This window comes from Festucalex cinctus, chromosome 5 (genome assembly GCF_051991245.1).
Source record: "Festucalex cinctus isolate MCC-2025b chromosome 5, RoL_Fcin_1.0, whole genome shotgun sequence".
In the NCBI taxonomy this organism is placed as follows: Eukaryota; Metazoa; Chordata; class Actinopteri; order Syngnathiformes; family Syngnathidae; genus Festucalex; species Festucalex cinctus.
Genome location: NC_135415.1, coordinates 24,912,433 through 24,937,416, shown reverse-complemented (window position 1 = coordinate 24,937,416; position 24,984 = coordinate 24,912,433). Strand labels below are relative to the sequence as shown.

The window sequence follows — 24,984 nt, the reverse complement described above, 5'->3', positions numbered from 1 at the left end:
CAAAGGCCTTTGGGGCATCCTCTCTCGTGTGTGTATGCTTTTAAAAAAACAAAAAGAGGCTCAATCTCTAACAGTCACACCTGCAAGTAAACATTTCGCAGTGTTTCATGTCCCTTTGTACTTGTATGGCACTTAAGTTAAGTCTGCAAATCTGTGGGTGTGAAGCTAAGTATGCGAATGTCCACTTAAATATTAACACACGAGCATTTTTTTGTTTCCTTTATTAAAAAAACAAAACAAAAACATGCCATACAGCTACAAACACTGTACATCCTGTGGACGTTGACAGCAATGACTGTAAACAAACTATCCTATAAATTTGGCTCTTTACATCACAATTTAGCATAAGATTTGGTAATTGGATTTGTAACAAAACAATCATCAAGTAACATTTTACAATGTAACTACAGTTAATGTACACATTATCTACATACAATAATCCTCTATAACAGGGTTTTCCCAAACATTCCTGTCACCTGAACCTCGTAAAATATATCATGGGCGTACTATACACAAATTCATAAACATGAAACAAAAAGTCCCTTCTGTCATTGAAAATTACTTGTAATAAAACAGGTTATAGCAACATTTCTCTTGGTAGAAAAATATGACCCAGAACCCATTTTGGGCTGATGACACACAGTTTGGGAAACCCTGCTCTGTCAACTGTCAATCCGCTAAACAAAACCAAAGTAGTTCAATTACAAAATCTACAAATTTAATTGAAAAAAAAAAAAAAAAAAGATATACAAGTTTAATCAGCATTTGAGTGATGTTAAAATACAACAATAGAATTTACTAATTGAAAAATGTGTAGAAATGGAATTAGAAAAAAAGTAGCCTTAGCCTACATTATTATTTTTTTTGGGGGGGACAGAGTTTTATAAAATACCAAAAATATCTATGGTTTTTCAAATATTTGGTAAAGACACCTTTGGAGATTCAAAATTTGGCTGAGAAATTTTGCCCCCTCCTTTATGATTGTTAGCTTTCCTGATACTGTAGGATTATTTTTTTTTTTATGTTAAAAAAAAAAAGATTCAATTTATGGTCATCATGTTTTCCTTTCCTAATCTTTGCGATAACAAAAATGTTTTAAATTTGCATTTTGCTATTTATTTATTTTAATTTATTTTGATGATTAAACATCCTATTATCATGAACGTCGTAGGTGTAGTAATCTGTTAACCAAAGCAAATTAGCTCAAGAATAAAATCTACAAATTTAAGATCACAAAAAAAAATGTAACAAAACATAGTGGTATCTACATTTTGTTAAAATATGTAATAATTGCATTTATTAACTGAGAAAATTAGACATCTGCAATTCGGTGATTTTTACTTATTGCTGACGTCACACAGTTAAAAAAAATAAATAAAATAAAAACAAGTAGTTCTACATTATTCGTTGAAATTCTTTTGGGAAAGAATTGTATAAAATATTACCAAAAATATATATACCGGTAGTTTAAAAAAAAATGATTTGGTAAAATCATTTTTTGGGATCAAAACATGGCTGAGAATTTTTGTTTTTTGGTTCCTTATATAAAGTAAGTTAGCCTACTGTTATGCTGTGGGTCAATTTCTCTCTCTTTAAAAAAAAAAATATATATATATATATTTCAATGGTGAATTTCCAATGTTACTTGTTTTTATATGTTTAACCCTTATCGTGTTGACATCCCACCGGTAGCAAAAATTCTGTGTTATCTTAAAAAAACAAAACAAAAAAAACTATTCTGATACACCAAATGGTTCTATAACCGCTTCAAATTTACTTTGGGTGCACCTTTTCGGTAAAATTGCCCTATTAAGCCTCCAGTGGGTCACACAGACCTATGCACAATGTCAGTGTAACAGGAGGGTTAATACCATTAATATTTCATAGGCATTTGGGGTGACATAAAAGCAACTAAAAGCATAGTACAAAGCATTTGTTCAGCACACCTGCTTCGTAAAAACATTTCACAATGCCTCTCATGCCTGTACAAAGTAGCCAGCCCTTTTTTGGCCTCCCAGAGAAGCCAACGTGTTCACACTGTGAACTTCACAGTGTACTCTATGTGCATGGTATCCAACATTTCATTGTCTCTGAGCAGCACCAGTGTCGTGGGTGAGGGTCAGGGGGGCACGTATAAAATGAAGTCGGTGAGAAAAAGTGTAAATCTGTTGGATTCTGAGGAGTACTGGACTCTAGTGAGAGAAATAGGTCATCACAGTTGTGTATTTACCGTACTTATGAAAAAAGGCACATTCAGTACACTTGACAACCTTTTCTTTGTCTTCTAGCTATTGCAGGGCCACACTGTTAGCACAGTAGCTAATAGTAGTAGCTAATACCATAATTAGGCATCCCGTTAGTAGCATAGGAAAAAAAAACTGGGAAAGAGCTGGCATGTATCCAAAAAAGAAAAAAAAAATACAACATGCGAACACAAAAAGCAGAATTATTGTTATTTAAAAAACCAAAACAAAAAAAGAAGATAGAAAAACATACCAATATGAACCATTTCCACTGCATGGTACCTGGCTACCAAAACTATCACGAGTACTATCTAACTCAGGACACAAATGACAAAAGTAATCAAACATGCTAATGTTAGCTTAGCACCTCTGGATGCTTTAGCTTAGTGTCTCTACTTTGCTGCAGCTGCCCCCAAGTATAATTTGTGACTGTCCTTAACCTGACAGATAAATACAGTAGTCCCTTGTTCTCCTCCTTTGTTGTTGTTTTCAAGGATGTCCACTTGAACCACTACCGTGCAGTGGAAGAATGGCATTTGGTACTGCACCAAAGAAGTTAGTGCCCCAATGAAGCGTGGCAGAAACATGTTTGCTACAAATGCGTTCATTTTGACAATGGAAATGCAAAAATAATAATAAAAAATCTTATGCAAGTGTACTGCTTGGTGGAAATGGGGCGCATGGCAACCATATGCGTAAACAGCTACCATGGGACAAAGTACAGAGAACCCTTGCCGAGGGGAATGTTGTAGGATTAGTCTGAAATGATAGTATCAGCAATTCTTAACATTTCTTTTGGGCTACAATTGTGTTTTTTCCTCCCGCTATTCACCGTAGTGCTCTGTCAATATCACCCTAAAATAGGGTTTACTGTATCCGCAATCCTCAAATTTATATCAAAACGTTTCCACCCTTTGATCGTTTTACAGGAAACGTCAAATTCGGGCAATGGAAGATTTTGACTTTGTAAAAAAGAAAAGAAGAATTAAAATAACAAAACTGTGCTACATTTTGGTCTCGCTGTCAGTGACGGGCCTCTCGTTCTCATTCTCCTGGTGGATGAGCCGGTAAGGCTTCTTGTCAGCTTCCTCCGCTATCACCGAGTGGGCGTCCTCTGGGTCTGTGGTCAACTCGTGACGAGACAGATGCTCCACGATGCCAGCCCCGATGGAGTCTCCCAGGACGTTTGTAATGGTGCGCAGTCGGTCACTGTGGCAAGCGCAAATAGGACACAGACAAAGAAACTATTTGTGTACGAAAACATGAAAAAAAGAGACATTGTTTTCAAACATATTGTTCTCATCATCTGTATTGCCCTCAAATAGCTATGCTGCAACCCAAAACCAATAACATGACGTTAATATCTTGGAAATTAAATACTCTGCCTTTGGAGTGAGTAGAAGCCCCTTTTACATACTGTAAAAGCAGTAATTATTTCTCCTTTTTTTCCCCCATGTCATGTTTGTATTTAACGGTACCTCAGATGGACGGTGGGAGGCTGAAGTTAATCTGGAAATTTTTGCCTTTAGAGGTAGATCAGAAGCCCTTTTACACTGCCTGTACAACTCTATATTACTCCCTATTTTTCCATACATCTCTGTTATGTATAAAATTAAACCAACCCAGCAATATCCTGTCTTCAGTGGTAGTTCAAAAGTCCCATTTTCACTGCCAAGACCTTCTTTTTAGGCTTTTTTTTTCTCCTTGTCATATTCTGCACTTGATACGGAATGATAGGACTTAGTCAATGCTATAATTTTCATACTTCAGATGTACAGAAGTATCAAAATTCCCGTTATGCCGCCTGTAAAAGCCGCAATTATTTTTATCTTTTGCCTGCTCTATAGGCTATCAAATACCACCAACACGGAAAATGCTGCCAGAAAGTAAAAGTCCTGACAACAAGGCACAGGAAATACTCACAGGAACCAATCAACGGCGATGATGAGTGTGATGTCATCAGTGGGCAGGCCCACTGATGTGAGCACTATCACCATGGTAACCAGCCCCGCCTGGGGGATTCCGGCCGCTCCGATGCTGGCAGCTGTGGCTGTGATGCTGCAGGGAAATAGATGGAGTCATATTAACGGTCATCAGTTTGTACTCAAATTGACCTTTTGACTTCTTTTTTTTTTATGACAGGTCATCGCATTTTTGTGCAATACTGTACATTTTCATTCAATTAAGAAAATTTTTCTTCATGTTCCTATATTTAAGAGTTGTATTAAGGTTCAAACTGTACATACTGTATTGTACTGTATAAATAATATCATGTACATGGGCACTTACCTGATGGTGAGAATCTGCCCGAAGTTGAGATCAAAGTTGTTCACCTGAGCGATAAAGATAGCCGCCAGAGCTTCATACAAGGCAGTGCCATCCATGTTGATGGTGGCGCCCACAGGGAGTACAAAGCGGGTTACGCGCTTGTCTACTTTGTTGTTTTCCTCGAGACACTTGAACGTGATGGGCAACGTAGCCGAACTAAGGTAAAAAATGATAACATTAGCATATAAGTCGGAGTGTGGTACAATGACAAAATGTTCCCAAACCTGGAGGATGTTCCCAGCGCAGTGACGAGGGCCTGGAGCAGCCCCGCGATGAAGATGAAGGGATTCTTTCGGGTGACAACAAAGTAGAGTGTAGGCAGGACCACGATGGCATGGATAAGCAGGCCGCAAATGACGGTGATCGTGTACATTCCCAGCTGGCCGCCCATTGACGTGATGTCGTCCATCTCTACGATTTTACCCGCGATCAAGAACAGGATACCAATGGGGGCATACCTGGTTAAAAAAAAAAAAGAAAAAAATATAGAAATTTTCTATTTTCCTTCAGGTCCACAATTACTTGTTTTCCCCACCTAAAACTCTAGTTTTTATTTAGGTAAAACCAAAATAATAATAATAATAATAACACAACAAAAATGTTACAAATAAAATGATCTAATATAAAGAAAAAACATATTATTAAATAATTTATTTTAAAAGTTATATTTTACATGATCCAGAAAGTCCTGAAAATAAAATGTAAAATGTATGCAATTTTATGATTTTTTTTTTTTTTTAAACTCTTTACTTAAGAGCAGTCAGAATTGTAACAAATTTATTAAGAAATAAAAGTTATGGAAACAAAAAATGGATTTATAGAATACAATTTGTATTTTATTGTCATTGCACATCAAAAGTGCAGAGCAACATAATTTGTTTCCCAATTTCAACACGCCCAAGGAAGGAACATAAAGGACAAGAGGGAGGGCCGGAAGGGGGTCTTTGGGGGGGTGTCTTTGGTTTAACACTTGAGCATAATTGAGCAACATAGTAATGAAAAACCTGTTACAACATAACTTTTTGACTTGCACATGTAGGAGGGGGGTTGGGGTGTCATGTATGGAATGCCAAAGCCTAGACACACACCCACAATTAAGCACATCGCCATGTCCCAGCATACCGCACTGGGGCAAAGCCGTTAGGAAAGCATTGAGTAGAAGAAAAAATATGTCATGTGAGTCTTGTTTGAGTATGTGTAAGATCATCACTTCCGCTCAGGTCCTGACGCTTTCATCTCTGCCATCTGATAACTAATGACGTAGACATGTTGCCATAGGGATGACCTTCAAGAGTCCTGGTCCTGATTGTAGAAAAATGTGTGGGAGAAGAGCAGGGTGTGGGAGTTATGATATTGGCCAAGCATCTAGTCTGCAAAAAAATCCAGGAGATTAGCCTTCCAACGGCGGCGCCAATGATGATAATTATTTTAGTCCAGGCTGACTCAAATTTTCAGTCCGTCTTAAGTTCTCTGGTTCCCACAGGATTCCAAACAGCCGATTTGGAGTCATTTCTCGCCGAGGCAAGCTGGCAACCTCTCCATGTTGGCATCCATTTTGCGAAGAAGTTCAGGAATCGCATCCAGCCTGCAATTGAACTCGCAAATTGGCTGAGTCTTGACAGCCCTACACATACAGTTATGACGAGCAGCTTCCCCATTTCCAAAAGTGCTGTCAGCGTTTTCCCAACTTCGCGATGAGTCTAGAAGCTGACAACTCCGAACAGCAAAATGCCTCTTATCAGAATTACAATCATGTAGGCATCTTTCAAGGCATGGTCTACGGTTTTCACTCAGGAAAATACACTATATAAATACAGGATTTAAACCCATGAATTCCTTCTCAAACTACACCTCTGGGCTTCTGTTAATGTGTGGTGGTGATTTTTTTCCTAAAGCCCCCACCCCCCCAACCTGTATTTTGCCATTTGCCATTATGACTCATGAGAAAATCACAAAGAGTAAACATAAATAAAAGGGCCATTTACAAACTAACTAATGAATGTACTTTTCTTTTGCTCCGATTTAATGGCACATTGACGTGCTCAATAATGAAATGGATAGCATCATAGAATGCTGTAGAGCTGAGTTTAGCTAGCAGGCTGCGGCTAGCCATGGTGTTTTGTTAAATTTTTGTATAATTTAAACGGGAAGTGGAATATGAGTTAAGTAGTAAAATCCATCCATTTTTATCTATCTGAGGGGACGGCCATTTTGCCACTTGAAGAGTACATCACGGTTGCTCAGGTCTCAGGTAACAACCAATCACAGCTCAGCTTCAGAAAACAGGCGAGCTGTGTTTGGTCATTGCCTGAGCCCTAGTCATCTTTAGTTGACAGCAAGTGGCAAAATGGCTGCCCCCTGAGATAGATAAAAATGGCTGGATTTTGCTTCATAACTCTTATTCCACAAATGTAATATTAATCAGAATGTCATATTAGACGAATAAGGTCACATGCAGTATATCATACTATTGTCAAGAAATGTTTACGTTTGACGTCCACTTTAACAACGTCCACTTGCCTTATTTTGCTCAGGTTCTGCCCGATAAATTTGGATTTTTCTTAAGAAAATACAAGAATACTTAAATTTCTTAGTGTATATCTGACAGCTCAACCCAACATTTTTGTCAGTTTCTTTTCTGCCACCCAGAAATACCCTGGCACGTCTTATTTAAAAAACATTAGGAAAAGGGCTAAGGGTGTATGAATGGCTGTAGCTATACTTTGTTGGCAAACAGTAGATACAGTAGATCAAGATCCAGAATTGTAGTAAATATTTTTTGAAACAATTACATTGGTAAAATAGTTTTGACGTACCACATGATGATGGCCACCAGCCTCATGATGGCCTCGTTCAGACAATCGAAGAAGTCCTTCAAGGGCTGTCCCTGCTCTCTCATGCTCCCGATGATCAACCCGAAGCACATGGAGAAGACCACCATGCCCAGCGCATTGACCCCGTTCACGGCACCCGGCACGGGGATCATCTCTTCCCTTTCCAACACTTGGCTGCCGTTGAGCAGGAACACCGACTCGTTGACCGTCACTTTAACATGGACCACCCTCTTGGCATACTGTGTCTTGAACTGAAAGAAGACGAGAGCCTAAAGGTTAGCCAGTGAACCTTTTAGCCACGCTGGTAGCAGTGCAGTGGCAATTTAATAGCTTGCCATATATTCACAGTGGCTTGACGATCCTCGGGATATGACTCTAGTGAAATGACTACATCTGAAAAGAAAAGCATATGGAACAAACATTTCCAGACATAGAGGTACAACACGCGTGTCTTCATTCATGATATGGTGGAAGTAAGGACACAATACATTTGTATTAGTCTACAGGTAGGCTACTCTACTCATTTAATCTACTCATGCAATCACACTTGAAGATGCAGCAGAACGCACCATTTTAGCCAATACACACTAGCCACAACATTAGTGCACAATCTAATTAAATCAATACAAATGTTTGTTTTTTTTCACCAAAATGCCTTTTTCATAAAAAATTTTTAACACCCCCTGCCCCACACCCCACCAGAGAATTGTTTTACTGGAATATACACTACTTTTTGGAAACATACAAAATGTATATTGATGTATGTATGTATGTATGTTTGTATGTACAGGACTGTCTCAGAAAATTAGAATATTGTGATAAAGTCCTTTATTTTCTGTAATGCAATTAAAAAAACAAAAATGTCATACATTCTGGATTCATTTGGAAACACTTGCAGGTGTTTCGAGTTAATTAGACGATTCAAGTGATTAGTTGAATAGCCTACTAGTATACTTTTTCATGTTATTCTAATTTTTTGAGATAGGATATTTGAGTTTTGTTTAAGCTGTAAGCCATAATCAGGAATATTAAAACAATAAAAGGCTTGCAATGTTTCAGTTGATTTGTAATGAATCCAGAATGTATGGCTTTTTTTTTCTTATTTAATTGCATTACAGAAAATAAAGGACTTTATCACAAATTCACAATATTCTAATTTTCTTAGACAGTCCTGTATGGCTGCTTTTTCATAAAAAAAAACAAACAAACAAAAATCCCACTTGCTATATTCCTTGGAATATTTCCCTTTTGTTTTTTCATAAATAAGATTTATTTTCTCAAAGATAAGCAATATATAGACAATTAAAATAGAACTTTTTTCTTGATTACCCCCCATGAATAGATACAACTTACTTGAACATATTTTACTTTTTAAATTTGAAAAGGTAAATTTTTGTATATATATCATTTTCGAAACCGCTTACTCCTTACAAGGGTCGCGGGGGTGCTGGAGCCTATCCCAGATGGCTTCGGGCAGTCGGCGGGGTACACCCTGAACTAGTAGCCAACGAATTGCAGGGCACATAGAGACGAACAACCTCTCACACTCACAATCACACCTAGAGACAATTCAGAGTGCCCAATTAACCTGCCAAGCATGTCTTTGGAATGTGGGAGGAGACCGGAATACCCGGAGAAGACCCACACAGGTACGGGGATAACATGCAAACTCCGCCGATGCCCGGACTCGATCTTATATAAATTCTCAAAGCCAATAATGAGATTAATTAAGATTTTTTTTTAATTCACATAATTGATGAACTGTAGTTAGAATCCAACCAGAAATGTATTCAAATTCAATCATAATTTAACATAAGTAATAGAAAAGAAGTGAAAAGACTGTGAGTAAATATTACACATTACCTGTTTGGTGCACGCTTCCACAAGGTTCGGAGGGAACATGTTCCTGCAAAACATCATACTTCTGCTTCAATCATGAAAGAAATCACTTTCTGCCATTTGGTAGTCCACTGGCATCTACGGCGTGCAAACATTATGAAAAAGTCGATACCTGATCAGGTCCAGGAAGGCATCAGCGGTGTTAACACGCTCAATTTGCTGCTGGTTGGTGAACTCTTCCTTGGAGCCTTTACCGGGGTGGATGATGAGCACCAGGACAATGCCGATGAACACGGCAATAATCGTGGTGGTGGTATAGTAGACCACCGCCCTAATGCCCATTTTACCTGATGCGCGGCTGTCTAGTGCGGCCATGCCTGAAATCACAAATGTGACACACTTTCAATTAGAATTCCACCCCAAAATAATGTATCTAGTGTCTATCTTGGCCCTGGGTGCTTATTTGAAGTTTTTATTAGAGAGATTGGTACAAATGCATCATAATAATTTAAAATGTTAGTTTTTCACACATTCTGGATCATCTCTTAAAACTTTAGCGTTATAGGTGCCATGTAATTAAGAAGTAAAAACAAAAAAACACAAACATACATTTAGAAAAATAAAAGCTCAAAATTGTAAAAAGAAAAAAATAAATAAATAAATATATGATTTTTGAAGAAAAATGAAGAAACAAAAAACAATCAAAAGACAAATGATGTAAGTAGACTTTCTCAACCTATGTGCTGTATTGCCTGTTGAAGACGTGCATGTTAGCCTCATAGTTTCATAATTTTGAATTGCTTGTCTCACAAAAATAAATAAATAAATAAAAAATCTGCACAGATAGAAAACAGCAGTTGCTCTTACCAGAAGGCTAAATGTAAATAAAAAAATATGCCATAGATCTATTATTATTATTATTATTATTACTTTATGACTAATGCTGGCAATTCTTGATGAAAGTGAGGCAGTCAATCAAGAGAGGATATGCCTGGGCTCAGCAGCCACAGTAAAAAATGACTGTGTGAGGAATGAGAAACAGACAGAATGAAGACAAAAGAAACAGTGACAGAAAAAGAAGAGACAGGAGGTGACAATGAGTGAGAAGAAGTTGCCATACTGAGGATGCAAGATGGAGTCCAGCCTTCGGCCTTCCTGGGTGGAGTTTGCATGTTCTCCCCGTGCCCGCGTGGGTCTTCTCCGGGTACTCCGGTCTCCTCCCACATTCCAAAGACATGCATGGCAGGTTAATTGGGTGCTCCGAATTGTTCCTAGGTGTGCTTATGAGTATGGATGGTTGTTCGTCTCTGTGTGCCCTGCGATTGGCTGGCAACCAGTCCAGGGTGTCACCCGCCTGCTGCCCAGAGCCAGCTGAGATAGGCGCCAGCAGCCCCCGCGACCCTTGTGAGGAATAAGCGGTCAAGAAAATGGATGGATGGATGGATGGATGGATATGATTTTTTATCTAAAAAATACATGACTTTTTTTGATTGATATTTTTTTAATAAGTTGTATATTAAAAAAAAAAATACAATGTTTTTCCCCATGAAACCACACTACTGTACTTAGTTTCTAAATTTATAAGATTTTATTTTCTTGAAAATAAACAACCTTTTCCCTCAAAAATACAACCGTTTTTCAATCACAGACTACATTATTTCTCTTAAAGAATGATTTTTGCTTGTTTTTATGAAAAAGGACAACTTTTTTGGGTCCAAAAATCTTGAAAATACAAGATACAGGGGGGAGTTTTTTTTTTTTTTAGTATACAACTTAATTTCTTAAAAATGTAAGATTTCTCTTGAAAATATATATTTTTACAATACACATATTTTCCTTGAATAGGTCTATTTTTTAATTCTCAAAAAATCCTTGAGAATTATTTTCTCAAACATATATATTTATACTGTAATGTATTTTTTTCTTGAATATATTTAGGCCTGTTCATCTTCTTTTTTTTTTTTTTTGCAAAATGTAAAACGTGCAAGGTATTTTATGCTTGACATTGTTCTTGTGGCTATGCAAAAAGAGAGTTGCTGCACATACTATTAACCTTAAGGGGGCACTGCTACAGAGTATCAACAAAGCAACTTTTTTTTTTTTTTTCTTTCTTTCTTTCTTTCTCCCCAAAAGTTTTTTTGGGAAGGTGAAGATTTTTCAAAGAGAGCTGCACTGTTTAATAATTAACACAGTTAAGAATTTGTTTTTGGAATATGGGGAGGAACCCCCCCCCCCCAAAAAAAAAAAAAACCCACCTGTGCCTTATACATAGATATGTAAATAAAGTTGTGTATCCTGGCGAGCATACATAAAATGAACCTGGGGAAAAAGGTGCTGTAATTATAGATGGAATACACCCATTCCCATAATCTGTTCAACTATTTTACAAAATACAAAGCGCAGTAAGAAATATAATCCGGCTCTGATCTACAGGAGCGGGTAAACAACACCCACTGGACGGCACCCAGGGAATGATCATATCCATTTTACGTTTTGTGTATTTTAAATGCATATCAGCGTAGCCCCGTTGAATAGTGCATAATTCCCGAGTGATTTATTCCAACTTGTGGGCCAAAAGGAAGCCAGGTGTGACTGCTTTGCATGCACACAGATGCCAGTTAACGATTAACACGCTGACCTCTACCGACTTCGCTTAGCCAAAGATAAAGCATCTTTTGGCATGTGACGCACGCGACAGGAGAGACCGTATGGCAGATTACACTTAACGTACAGTCATCATAAATTTGTGCCAGATTTCACACTTCAATTCATCCTTTTATATACACTCGATGTTGTTGGAATGAGGTTTGAATTCAATTAAATTTAGAGACAATTATGCAAAGAGAGAGAGAGGGAGAGAGAGAGAGAGAGAGAGTGAATAGACAATAATAATACAACAGTTAATAATAACAATAATATAGTTTAGCCTAAAACTTAAAAATTAGAGACTTTTTCGCCCTCAAAATTATAAATTTTCCTCAAAATATGCAACTTTTTTTCTGAAAAAAAACCCAAAAACATTTTCCTAAACCTGCAATGTACTTTTTATTTTAAAAAAAAACTAATTTTTTTTCCACAACTTTTTTCTTGATACTATATGACTTTTCTAACAAATATGTTCTTAAAAATAAATAAATAAATAAATAAATAAATAAACTTTTTTCCCCGCCATTATAAATCTCCTTGTCATTTGTGGGCATTTTTTTTTTTTTAATTTTATTTCTTTCTTTTTTTTTTTTAATATAACAGCTCCTTTCAGGTTTTTATTTGGTTATAGACCACAATGTCATTCGGGTAAGAACTGTTCCTCTCCCTGAGAAGACAATGTTTAAACTAGGTTTTATGACCGCTGCAGTCGATGAAGCGGTAAACCTTTTCTTTCTTTCTTTTTTTTTTAAATTTTATTTATTTTTTTTTAAATTCAATTGCCAACTCCAGCGGGTGTGGATTATTATTATTATTATTTATTTTTTTGAGGGCGCAACAGTGATATCATTTCAAAGTGTCACCTCCCATTGTGGCTTTTATGTTCATTCAGAGCTTTCCTTTTTTTTTGTTGGAATTAAGATTAATGTCAGCCTGTGTGAATAACACCGCCCACCTGATTGACCAGCGATGTTCCTACTTAAGGTCTGAACCCTGACAGATTTGAAATTATGACGAAACAACATTTTCCTGAAGAAATATAGCCTTTATAGTGCAGCATGTCGGCCATGTTGGTGGAGATAGTTTCTCATTGGCATTAAAAATACAGTTCTTCTAAATTAATGAAGGTTTTAAAAATAAAAACAAACATCCAAACCTAAAAAGTTTTAAAACTATGACAAAATACGTCATTTTGTGGCAAAATAGAGCCTTGTTTAAACAGAGTCATGTTTATTGAGTACCTTAAGAAAATAAATTCAAGGTATGTAACGAAAACAGTGTTTTTGCAATTTGCGAATCTTAGCCATGTCTATGGAGGGTATGGACATATTTTCTGTGTGGATATTTAATGACTATATTTAACACCTCCAAACCTGAATACTTTTTAAACTATAGCAAGTTTCTGCAGTATTATGCTAACATTTAGCTAAATGTTTATGGACATGTTTTCTGGGGGGATTTTGTTTGTTTTGTTTGAAAATAATGAAAAAAAAAATGTATGCTCACCATTTAATATAATACATTCAAGTAAAAAAATAAATAAATAAATGAACTTCCTCTGTCGTCACCCGAGGGGAGTTGAGGGCCCTTCACTGTGCCCCTTTATCCTGCCTCTCCACTCCCTATCCTTTTACTGACAAGCCTGGGAAAACTTGTTGACTTAAGTCTGCCTACACACATTCAGACACACACACACACACAATGATCCCTGACCAGTCGTCTGGGCAACAACATACACAGCCTCACTAATTTCTCTCATTCAAAAGAATCAAAGAGGCAAGGTTGTAGGAGAGCAAGGAGATATAGTTTTGGAAGGGTCGAGAGGGGGGGTGTACAATTACAAATTCAGGCCCCCAACTTCAACTTTCGAGTTGAAGTTGGGGGCACAACAAGTGGTGCAGACTTTCTGGAACCTGACCTACTCTGTTATCGCCTGCCGATTTTTCATGTGACCAAAAGTAATGGAACACGTGACTGAAAACCAGGTATCAGTACCAGTTACTGTATCGTCAATTTTAGGGGCAAAAATAACGCAATGCCATAATTTAGCACTACTTGTGAGGGAAAAAACTAGGAAAAAGGGGTTTGGCGGGTGGAGGGGGTGATATCCGTATGAATAAATAACTAAGTCTAGATGTGTACTTTGCCATGTTCACTTTAAATATCAGTATTTGATTTTTAAAAACGATAGCGAACTGCTCTGTGAATCTATTTATAAATTTGCTAAGTTTGAAAATTTTGCAAATAGCAAAAAAGCAGCTTTGACAACTGAAGCTGAGAGTGCGACGGACCTTGTGGTCAAATTGTGCTGAATGAGCACTTTCTTTTTCAGTTTCACTTTGATAGACAATTGCCTCGCCTTTCCTTTCGAGGAAGCCTGCTTCTATTTTAACACAAACGCAGTCATTCAGCGTAATTAGTCACTCGGCTTCCCTGCACCGTTCGCCCCAGCCAACATCATTGTGGGCTAGCTTGACTATGTGCGAGAAAAAATGCTAAAGATGCCTGTTGTGTTACATTGTGGTCATCTGAAACTATTGCTTTGTAGCTATATTTTGCAGTGGCAGAATTTTTGGTTACAGCGATTGTAAGTGGACTCACATTCAGAGCGATAAGATTGCCGATGTTTTTTTTTCCACCACATCTAATGTTGATTGTTGATTTTCTTTTTTTTTTAAACATCGTATGTTATATGTTTTCACGTGTTATATTGGTTATCTTGTTACACTTCCATGATAGCATTGTGTCAAAATGACGTGACTTGCCTCTACTTTGGCCTTTTGTCATGTTTTGCTTTCACATTCTGCATTAAGCAAAGTGTTTTGCTGTTTTTTAAGCATTTTGCAGCAGTTGTTTTTAGACTAGCATAAAAGCTAATGTTAAAACAAAACAAAACGATTACAGTGGATGCGAGCTGCCTAGTGCTATGGGGCGTTCATCTTGTCTGCTTTTTAGCTCAGTTTAAAGTTTTATTTAAAAGTTATTTTTTTCCAGTAAAGAGGGGGGAAAACATCACAACCTTCCTATGCTTTTCTCATATTTTGTTTTTATGTACTCAGGTAAAGTGTAATTGGCTATTTTATTTTATTTTAGTTGTATCTCAGTGGTAAGTTTTGGTGTTTTGGCTTCATACAGTGGTTAACTTTACACTTGTATTATGGTTAAAATGTTACTCTATATCAGGGGTGGCCAAGTTCGGTCCTCGAGAGCCCCTATCCAGCCTGTTTTCTATGTTTCTCTCCACCAACACCCCTGATTTATGATCAGGATCGTTATCAGGCTTATGCAAAGCTTGCTGATTAACTGATCATTGGATTCAGCTGCTCTGAAGGAGGGAGACATGGAAAACAGGCTCGATAGGGGCTCTCGAGGACCGAATTTGGCCACCCCTGCTCTAAACATTACCTGTACAGTTCATTAAGGTTTTATTGGATGCCAAAGTAACTTCTGACTGGATTTAATTATTTATTTTTGAATTAATTACAAATGGACAAAAAACAGACCTGTCTTGGCACTCATGTTGTTGTTGCTGTTTTCCCCTTGTGTTATATCAGGAGTCACATGGCATGATGTCACAGTATGCTAATATTCAGCTCCATGCACAGCACAAAGGCGCCTGTCTTATCTGTGCTGTGTCCCTACAGGAGGCAATTACGTCTTTCTCTCAACGACCTGGTCACACACTATTGCTACACGTCAAAACAAACGACAAGCCCGTTGTCAACACCATGACTGCGCAAAATAGCCTCATCATGTGTTTGCTCATTTAATCAATAATGAGTTCATCTCCCATTTCTTATCGCACTTAGCTTGCGTGTAGTGGAAAAGATGACAACAAACGGTATCTGAACTTGTACCTGAAACAAACTTACAACTTTCTGTTGCTTGTGCCATTTTAGCTTTGCGCAAGCCATAAGGAAGTCTTGAGTATTACATTTCAAGTTTCAAGCAACTCTCAAGTGAATGTGGCAAGAATCAAATTGCCATTGAATTTCAAGCAAGTTGAATCAAGTCTCAGCTTCGGTTACATTACAGTAAGCAAGTCATTCATCAAGTCATATATTCTTCATCAGTCACACCATGCAGTTGGATATCCGTCCAGATACTGTTATTGCATTAGCTAGCTGTATTAATAGTCAACTACTTTTTTTTTTTAATGGCCTCAAAACCTGTCTTGTCTGTCTTGTCTATTACTTTGTCTCAATGTGGAACCGATGTTCGTCATGATGATGGTTAATTGGAAAGCTAGATACATTTTTTTGGTAGTACTTTGTGTAAAAAGTTTGAGAGCCACTGGACTAGGAAAACTGAGCCTCGTGTGTCCATAGAGCCGCTTTTCCTTTACAGTTTCCAGAACTGCTTGACAGCACGCCGCACCACCTTCGCTTGGCCAGGCCTGGCCTCAGTTTCTTTTCCATTACAACAGGCACCAATCGATCGCGCGGGATTAACTGAACTGTGCAACCTTCCAAATTCTTCCAAACATAGCTTTATGGATTGTTAGGCTTCTTAGGCACACATAATTAGGTAGGTGTCTATCCCATCTATCTGCACCCTTTCACACTCACCAGTTGAAACCAGTTTAGATTGTGGAGTTACCCATAGGAAGCTACCAATGCATCCCTGAAGTTATTCTAACGCTCCTACGTGGGTGTTACTAAGATAGAATAGACCTTCTTCCGCATCTTGTAGAAAAAGTTTCCATGGCCGTGTACTCGATCTTTTTGGCATCCATAAAATACTTCAACTGAGAATATACATTCTTCTGGTATTAATGTGACTAATAGTGTAGCAACCGTAAAAGATAAAGGACTGGCAAAGTTCCGACAGAACTCTTCAGAATGCTGAACCCAGCTGGAAGAACACACATGTCCAAAGTGTTATACTAAGATGACACTTCAAGATTTCTTGAAGTGTGTCCCAAGACTTTTGCACAAGTACAGTACTACTGTAACAGTCTCCTGTGGTGACTAGAGGTGTGCAAAATTTCCGATTCTTAGATTATTCACGATTCGGCCGTGCAACAATCGAGAACGATTCACAAATGTCCAAATTCCGATTATATAAATATGCCAAGGGAAGCGAAACGAGCGAAAAGTACGCGGAACTGAAACGCAGTAGCGCGCGCGGTCTTCGGGACGCTTTTTGGGACGGACCGAGAGTACACATCCACAACTCACGCCTCGAGATTCAAAACAACAACAAGCATGGCTGAGCTGACCAACCCACCTCTTCGTGAGATCAGACCTGCTCCGAAAAGGCAAACAACTTCAGGCGGAAGTATCAGCTAGCTGGCTGCAGTGCGTCGGTTAGCGTTCTACAGGGCGCCGCGCAGTGATACGAACGAACGAACAGAAAAGTAGTGGCTGGCGGTAATGGCGTCTGACTTTATTCAGAAAAGAGTATTGTGGTGGAAATGTATCACGCTTTTGAAAACAAATAGTTTTTAGAAGAAAAACGCTTTATTTCCGATACCCCAGCCAGCTTGCTGGACTATTTTCCTCTCGTCCAACGCCGAAGTCAGTGCTGATCGCACACACGGGAGGTGAGGATCAAATTGAGATTCATGTTAAAAAAGCCGAACGATCCCATTAATGTTTACACGTTCATGTTTACACAAGTTAAAAAGCAGAAAAGCACTTGAGGGTTTTTTTTTTTTTGTACCTCTGAGAAACTTTAATGTTTACATGTTCATCTTTACACAACTTAAAAAGCAGGAAAGCACTTTTTTTTTTAAGGCATTTGTATTGAAGTAGTAGTTCACATTGTCTTTCATTTATACCTCAGTGCACTTTTGAGTGGATAAAAATAATATATTTTTGCTCAATGCTATGTTTTATTCTGTTGAAGACTGAATATACTTAAAAGCTGTTGTTACAGAATGAGGACTTGAGTATTTTATTTACTGTTTTGAACTGTTAACTTGATACTGAAATAGTAGTTTATTTAGGCCTGAGAGGACTTTTGTACTATTTTTGTAACTAATGTACGAAACATTAAAAGCGCCAAAATACATTGTTTTTTTTCTGCTGCCTGGGGGGAAATCAATAATCGTTTTATAATCGAATCGTCGCCTCTGAATCGTAATCGCAATCGAATCGTGAGGTGCCCCAAGATTCCCACCTCTAGTGGTGACCCAGTTGGAATGAGTAAAAATGGTGCAGACGTCCAATGACTCATATTCACAACAAAAACCACACAGTGAAAGTGTCTTCTTTGTGGTTTCTTTGTTTAGGTACTTTTGCTAGCAAAGTTGAAACTAAAAATAGATACCGTTTCATGTATTTAGTCTATTAAAGTACATTCATCTTTGCTGCAAGAATACAAGTGAGTGTAATACAAGATCTGTGCTGCAATTCTTACAATTTATAATGATAATAATGTTTAGTTCTGATTAGCCATGTCTAACATTTAAAAAAAACAAGTACAGTATGTAAGAAGATGCATGACTTAAAAAAAATAAAAAAATCCACCAGCTAAATTAATGCTACAAATACAGGACTGTCTCAGAAAATTTGAATATTGTGGTAAAGTCCATTATTTTCTCTCATGCAATTAAATAAGCAAAAATGCCATACATTCTGGATTCATTACAAATCAACTGAAATATTGCAAGCCTTTTATTGTTTTAATATTGCTGATTATGGCATTTTTTTTACTTGGTCTGAGGAAATATTCTAATATTTTGAGATAGGATATTTGGCTGAAAATGCCATAATCAGCAATATTAAAACAATAAAAGGCTTGCAATATTTCAGTTGATTAGTAATGAATCCAGAATGTATGGCATTTTTGCTTATTTAATTGCATGAGAGAAAATAATGGACTTTACCACAATATTCTAATTTTCTGAGACAGTCCTGTAATACAAGAGTCTTCACAATGTAAATGCTAGGTAGGCTGGATTAAAAAAAAATAAAATAAAATAAAATAGAGCATGCTGTATCTTGGCGGCGGCACTGGTCCCATGGCTTACCTGTAATGAGGCTGGACACCAGCAGGGGCAGCACCAGCATCTGCAGCATCCTCATCAGCAGCTCTCCAGGGAAAGAGAAGAACTTGATGTCGCGGTAGGACATGTTGTACGGCCGCAGGGCAAACCCCAGAGCGATACCTATGCATTTGTCACATTAAAAGTCAATACTTGATTTTATGTACAGAACACACTGCAACAAAGTTATATATATATATAAGTTGACTCATTAGTTTGCTTGTTAGGTAGCAAGATTTGAGGGTTGCGTATTCAGCAGGAGTTGGCAAGATAAGAGTTTTCACATTCATTGATGCTCGTTATAGAAGCAACTTTAGATGGCTGTCAATGTTTCAGCGTAGTTAGTTAGCTCACTATATAATTAGCAACAGTTAGCTAATGAGTAAGTCAGTTGGCTAGTAACTTATTTGGTATGCTTGTTATTTAGCATGGTGATTTGAAGGTTTTGTGTTGGCAGAGAGTGTTGCTATGCAGCAGTAGCCTATCACGTCCAACTATTTCCAGTAGGGCTGTGCAATTATTAATAATTGTAAACTAATATATATATATATATATATATATATATATATATATATATATATATATATATATATATATATATATATATATATACTAATTTTGAGTTGTTTGAGTTGTTTAAATTGATATATTTGGACCTTTTTTAAAATGTTTAAAATAACAAATGTAATCAATCATAGTGTTTCAAGGAATTGTGTCTGTCTTAATATTTTTTACATTTATCATGATGATTAATATTTTCTACATAATTGAGCAGCCCTAATTTCCGTAATGAACAAACCAATAATATATTTCTAAAATGACTACACTAAACCTGCCTCATTTGACAGTGTGGAAAATGTAGGAACTTTATTGCAAAGGAACAACGAATCAAAGTCTATATGACAAATATGTACACAATACAGTAGCAACATATAGTAGTCTAACAAGTTGAGAGTTACTAGTTTCCTCATATTCATTAACAAGATTAAAGTGATGTGTATGTTGTGATTTCCTACCTGGTTAGTTACTGTATCTATTAATTTTACTTGTTAGTCAACAAGTGGGTTATTTAGGTTGTGAATGCCATTATTTAGTTTTTTAGAGTTACTTCGCTCATTTGCAAAGTTGCACAAACATGCACAATTGTTAGTTTTATTAAGTGTGCACATTTACATTATTACACAAAAATGTACAACGGAATTTAGATAAAACATTGTCAAGTGTTGTCATATGAGCTAAAAAAAAAAACAAAAAAAACTTAAATCTCGGCCTAAATTCACTTCAAGGTGCAGATCAAGTCATGTGGTTCTTTGAAAATAGATGCACATGCTTTTCTGGTGATGTACGTCACTGCAATGCACTCTAACTGAAGTGGAACCCGCAGATGCTCCTCAGTGGTAGACTCACAAGCGCGCTGTAACTCTAGCAGGGGTGCAGATGTGGCGCGCGTGGGTGGGCCACCACCGGACTTCCTGCCACACCATGGTTCAAAGGTTAATTCCAAAAATTCCGATGTCAGCCACTGGGGTCAGGTGAGGTCCAAGTGGGTTTAAGTTCCATTCTCGCTTGCGGAAGTTTCTATTTATTTCTAAGACAGCTGGTCTCTGTCATGCATGCTATACACACTGCCACAAAATGCATCGCGCACACGCCGCCATGACACCATGCACGAAATTCAATATCGGACCTTTTCTGTGAAATGCTGTTAGTCTGCCACTTTGATCTGAATTTTTTTTTTTTTTTTTTTTTTGGTTTGTGTGTATTTTCCAGGGGTCCAATCTGAAGTCCTCCTCATAGGGAATTCATCCACAAGTTTGACAGATGTATGACCCTTTATTGTGAATGTGAATTTTCATCATAGAATGTGGGCGGAGCTAAAGTTGTACGATTTGTCTTTAAACACAACTCCGCGCAGCACACAGGATTAGATAGATGACCAAATATGATTCCCCACATGATAAAATATAACATAGTGTGGCCCTTCAGAACAATGTGGCAGTCAAACAACTTGTAATTTGATCTGCGTGTTAAAAAAAAATAGTCAGGTTTAAAGAATCAAAATAAATCTGGATTTCGTTGATATTTCTTTTGCACACGTTTGTATTCACACATCTCACAAGGGTATTAAAAGTCAACAATAGTTACGTATAGCTCTTCTTTTTATACTTTTAAAAACTGTACCTATATCTGTGGCAAGTTTTTTTTTGTTTTTGTTTTTTTTTAAGGCAACGGGTTTCTTCAGGGGGATTTTTTTTCCCCTAAACAAAACACCTTTAAGTTTGAAGATTTCCACTCACCGATGATGACTGCCGCCACAGTGAATATGACGAAGGCGTTCCTTATAAAGAAGCCCTTCACGTCATTCTTGGTGATGTTGGAGATTCTCTTTCGGGCCAGCAGCGAACGGGACTGGATGCTGTCCTGGATCTGCTGGAGGCCTCGTCGCGCTCTCTGTGGGTCCTCCCCGTTGATGTGCATCATGGCGGAACTTTCTGGAACCGAAAGGTAGGAAACGTCAAAGACAGATAGTAGACACTCAGGTAGGTTACTGTATGTTGTAAACATGTTCTCTGTACAGTATGAAAAATACTTATATGTAGAAATGAAATAATTAATGCTGATTAGTGCCCAAGTTGACCCTGATATGTGGTCACTCCATATTTTTGTGTCCTCCCAGTTAGTTCTGTGCATTCTTTCTCTGAAATAAGGGCACATTTTTTGATTACTTCGTAATATTTTGGTCTTTTATGTTAATATTTTAACAAATATTTTGTACTTTTAATCAAATATTTGTGTATTTTTCATTTAACATTGTTTTATAACATTTATTTGTATTTGTCTTTTTTTCTCTATTGTCTAATGATGTGTAGTTTTTTGTCTAATACTTTTTCTACCTTTCATCTGTTTTTGTTTCACTGAACGAGCAACACTTAGTTGTAAAACTAACAACTACGTGCAGTTTTAGTATTTATTAAAAATAAATTGAAGTGCAAAAAACAGGTTCAATCGTTAACTTTTAAGCATGACACTATTAATTTGGAAAATAGGGCTGTGTGACATGGATAAAAAAATTACTTATACAAGTATTTCATTTCAGCAGGTATTGATAAATATTGACCTTGATGAGGATAAGCGGCTCAAAAAAAAAAAATAGAATTTTTTTTTTTTTATATAGTCAAAATAAGAAAAAAATAATAAAATTGATTCAAGATAAAATTCCATAAAATACAACTAGGAGAAAAATGACATTCACATTAAAGACATGTAGGTAGTTGCGTGAAAAAATAACTTACCAACTTTATTAAATATTTTGCTTGTGTTTTTTGTTTTGTTTTGTTTTAATAGCTTATTTGTGATTATTTAACCTTTTTTGGATACATTTGGTACAAAATGGTCCTAAACACTGAATGCGTGTTCTACTTAACAATTCTCATTTCATTAAAAGTATTTTTTAATAGATCCATAATCAACACAGTACATACAAATATGTTTCTAAAATGGTGAAACTCGCCCAGTCCATATTCCACCCATAATTCTAATTAGTTAAGTAACACCAGCTCTATCAATAAAAGTTCATGAAGGTTAAAGATGTCAACATGATATAAAACAGAGGCCTACTGTAGTAGTATTTTTTTTCACAAAGGTTCACAAAGTTACCAAAGAACCAATTATGACCCATTTGTTTATATGTTCAATCAATCAATCAATTACAATTAGCCAAGACTACATGTTCAATCAACCAGGGTCCTGCAAACCACAGCCCATTTGAGTCGACCTATATATGACCTGTCAGACCTCAATTGTAAAAACAAATAGGCCTACATGAAATGTTACTGTAATAAGAAGTCCTTGAAAAGGTTGCATCATGTTTTCCTCAGTACCTTATCAAATCTGAGATAAAAACGTTCCTCGCCCGTTCATTTGCCGACTATTGAAATCCATCAAAAGTCCGAACTTTATTAACCCCCCACCACCACCCAAAAAAAATTTTTTTTAAAGCATTGAATGGGGAGCACATGTGGCATGCGGAACAACTGTAACGTGACACTTCCTCAAACACAACACATCCACCATGCGTCCCGCACACGCACCTTCATATAGTTCAGCCACAGATACCCATACAACACATGAAAAGACAGAAAATTTGCTTACGCACATTGAGACTTCACACACTTCCTTCGGTGATGAATTTAAAGCTCTGTCAAGACGTGGATAAGAGGAGAGGGGGGTGGTTCGATGGTGGTCAGCCTCACAGGGTCGCTCTGTGCTGGTGAGTATGCAAAAATGAAGAGTAGGAGGCGAAAGGAGAGGCAAGAAAGACGGCGAAGGGGGAGTCCGGTTCATGAAAGAGCCAGTGAGAGAAAAGGAAGGCGGTGCCACACAAGTCACAGTTGCTGCTTTGTGGGGGGTGAGGGAGGGGAGGGGGGAAGGCGGGTGGGAATCAAGGTAAGAGGGGCGGTTTGGTGGCGGGGAGCTTGAGGAATAATGAGCTTTTCCGAGCAGGAAAGAAGAGAAAGGACCTTCTTGTTTGCCTCTATCAAAGGTTTTGTCACGCCTGATAAGTTGAGAGCGATTGCAGAATCCTGCAGAGAGGACAATGAGGTTTCTGAACAGATGTCATTGAATTTAACTCAGTCGAATTGATTTGAATTGAACTTTATTGGTGTTTCATTTTTACGTATTTGTTATACAGTCTTCCCTCGCTATAACGCGGTTCACTTTTCGCGGTCTCGCTGTATCGCGGCTTTTTTTAAAGTGCAATTTTGCATATTTTTTTGCAGTAATATACCCATTTTATAAAATTTATGACGTTTTGAACATTATCAATGTTTGAACAAGAGAGAAATGTGAGAACATGTAAATGCCTCAATGAGAAAAGTGTCTAAATTGTGTGGTAGGGGATTTTAGAGCCTTAAAACATTTATAAGAATTGTAAAACATAAAGCTAACTACTTTGCGGATTTCATTTATTACGGGTATTTTTTGGAACCTAACCCCAGCGGAAAACGAGGGAACACTGTATTATTTATTGTGTAGGCACATTTCCAACACCCATAAAGGGGCCATATTCTCCCATTTGCACCTAAATCCATTTTTACTCGCCTGGACTTGCACGCCTTTCATCTACAGGGATTCTGTTGTCCAGGCTTCTGACACACCCACAGCGCATAAACTGGGAACGAATGCAGAAACAACAAAGTAACGACTAAAGTCAGTGAGTCACTGCCTGAGTGTTGTAAATTTCATTCTCATTGTATTGGGTTGGTAAGATAATTAGGGTGGGAAATGAGCATAATGCCTTTTTTCAAATTTTCATTAGTCAGAAATGCCTCAGATAGATAGATAGATAGATAGATAGATAGATAGAAAATTGGATTTAAAATTTTACCAAAACACTGCTGCTGGCCAATGTACAGTAAGGGATCATGGAGAGTTTTCTTCTCGAAAAAAAAAAAAGTAAGTTATTTTAAATGAAAAAGGACAACCTTTCCAAAGGTTGACATGGCTGTGTTAGCGTGTCAGTCGCTTACAGTCTTGGTACACACCAATATGTTTTCAAAATATGAGCATTTTGGACAACATATGGTGTAGATAAAGCACTATATGAGTGCAATTACTGTATATCCATGATACCATTAAATGCAATTAAGACCAACTTGGATTTTTCATTTTTTGGACGCTGAATTTTTTTAAGCTAAAGCACGCTATATAACTCATACAAATTGATTTGTGAATCCGTGGTTAAATGGTAAACAAATACGCCAACACGGATTTGAGGTACAAGTCCTGGCATTACTCCATGGTGATGCCACAGGACTTCGCGACTGGCCAGCGAGCCCTCTGAGGGGCAGACTGGCTGGTGAAATGTTCTGATTGCATTGGGACATTTATATTTTAAAAAATCCTTACACCTGCGACAGTGTTGTGAAGTCAGCTAGTCGGAACACTCCAATTACTCACACATAAAAAAAAAAGTAGTATAAAGTAAGTTTAATAAATATAATTTGATTAGAATGCTGGATGTATGACTGAACATATGTTTAGAGGCCCAGCAATAAAAAGATATATGCCTATCATACACAAGAACAGTGCTCCCAATCTT

The 24,984-nt window shown here is 37.3% G+C and overlaps 1 protein-coding gene across 1 annotated transcript; it reads right to left on the bottom strand.

The window, feature by feature from the left end:
* Positions 1-204: 204 nt before the first annotated feature.
* LOC144018772 (excitatory amino acid transporter 1-like) lies at positions 205-23,211 on the bottom strand. The gene is made up of 10 exons (XM_077521311.1): positions 23,038-23,211; positions 21,179-21,373; positions 18,867-19,004; positions 9,417-9,621; positions 9,269-9,311; positions 7,388-7,656; positions 4,796-5,029; positions 4,533-4,727; positions 4,167-4,301; positions 205-3,452 (listed from the first exon to the last, which is right to left on the bottom strand). The coding sequence occupies exons 2-10, from the start codon at positions 21,360-21,362 to the stop codon at positions 3,248-3,250; spliced, it is 1,608 nt and encodes a 535-aa protein (XP_077377437.1). The 5' UTR covers positions 21,363-21,373; positions 23,038-23,211; the 3' UTR covers positions 205-3,247.
* Between the last annotated feature and the right edge of the window lie 1,773 nt (positions 23,212-24,984).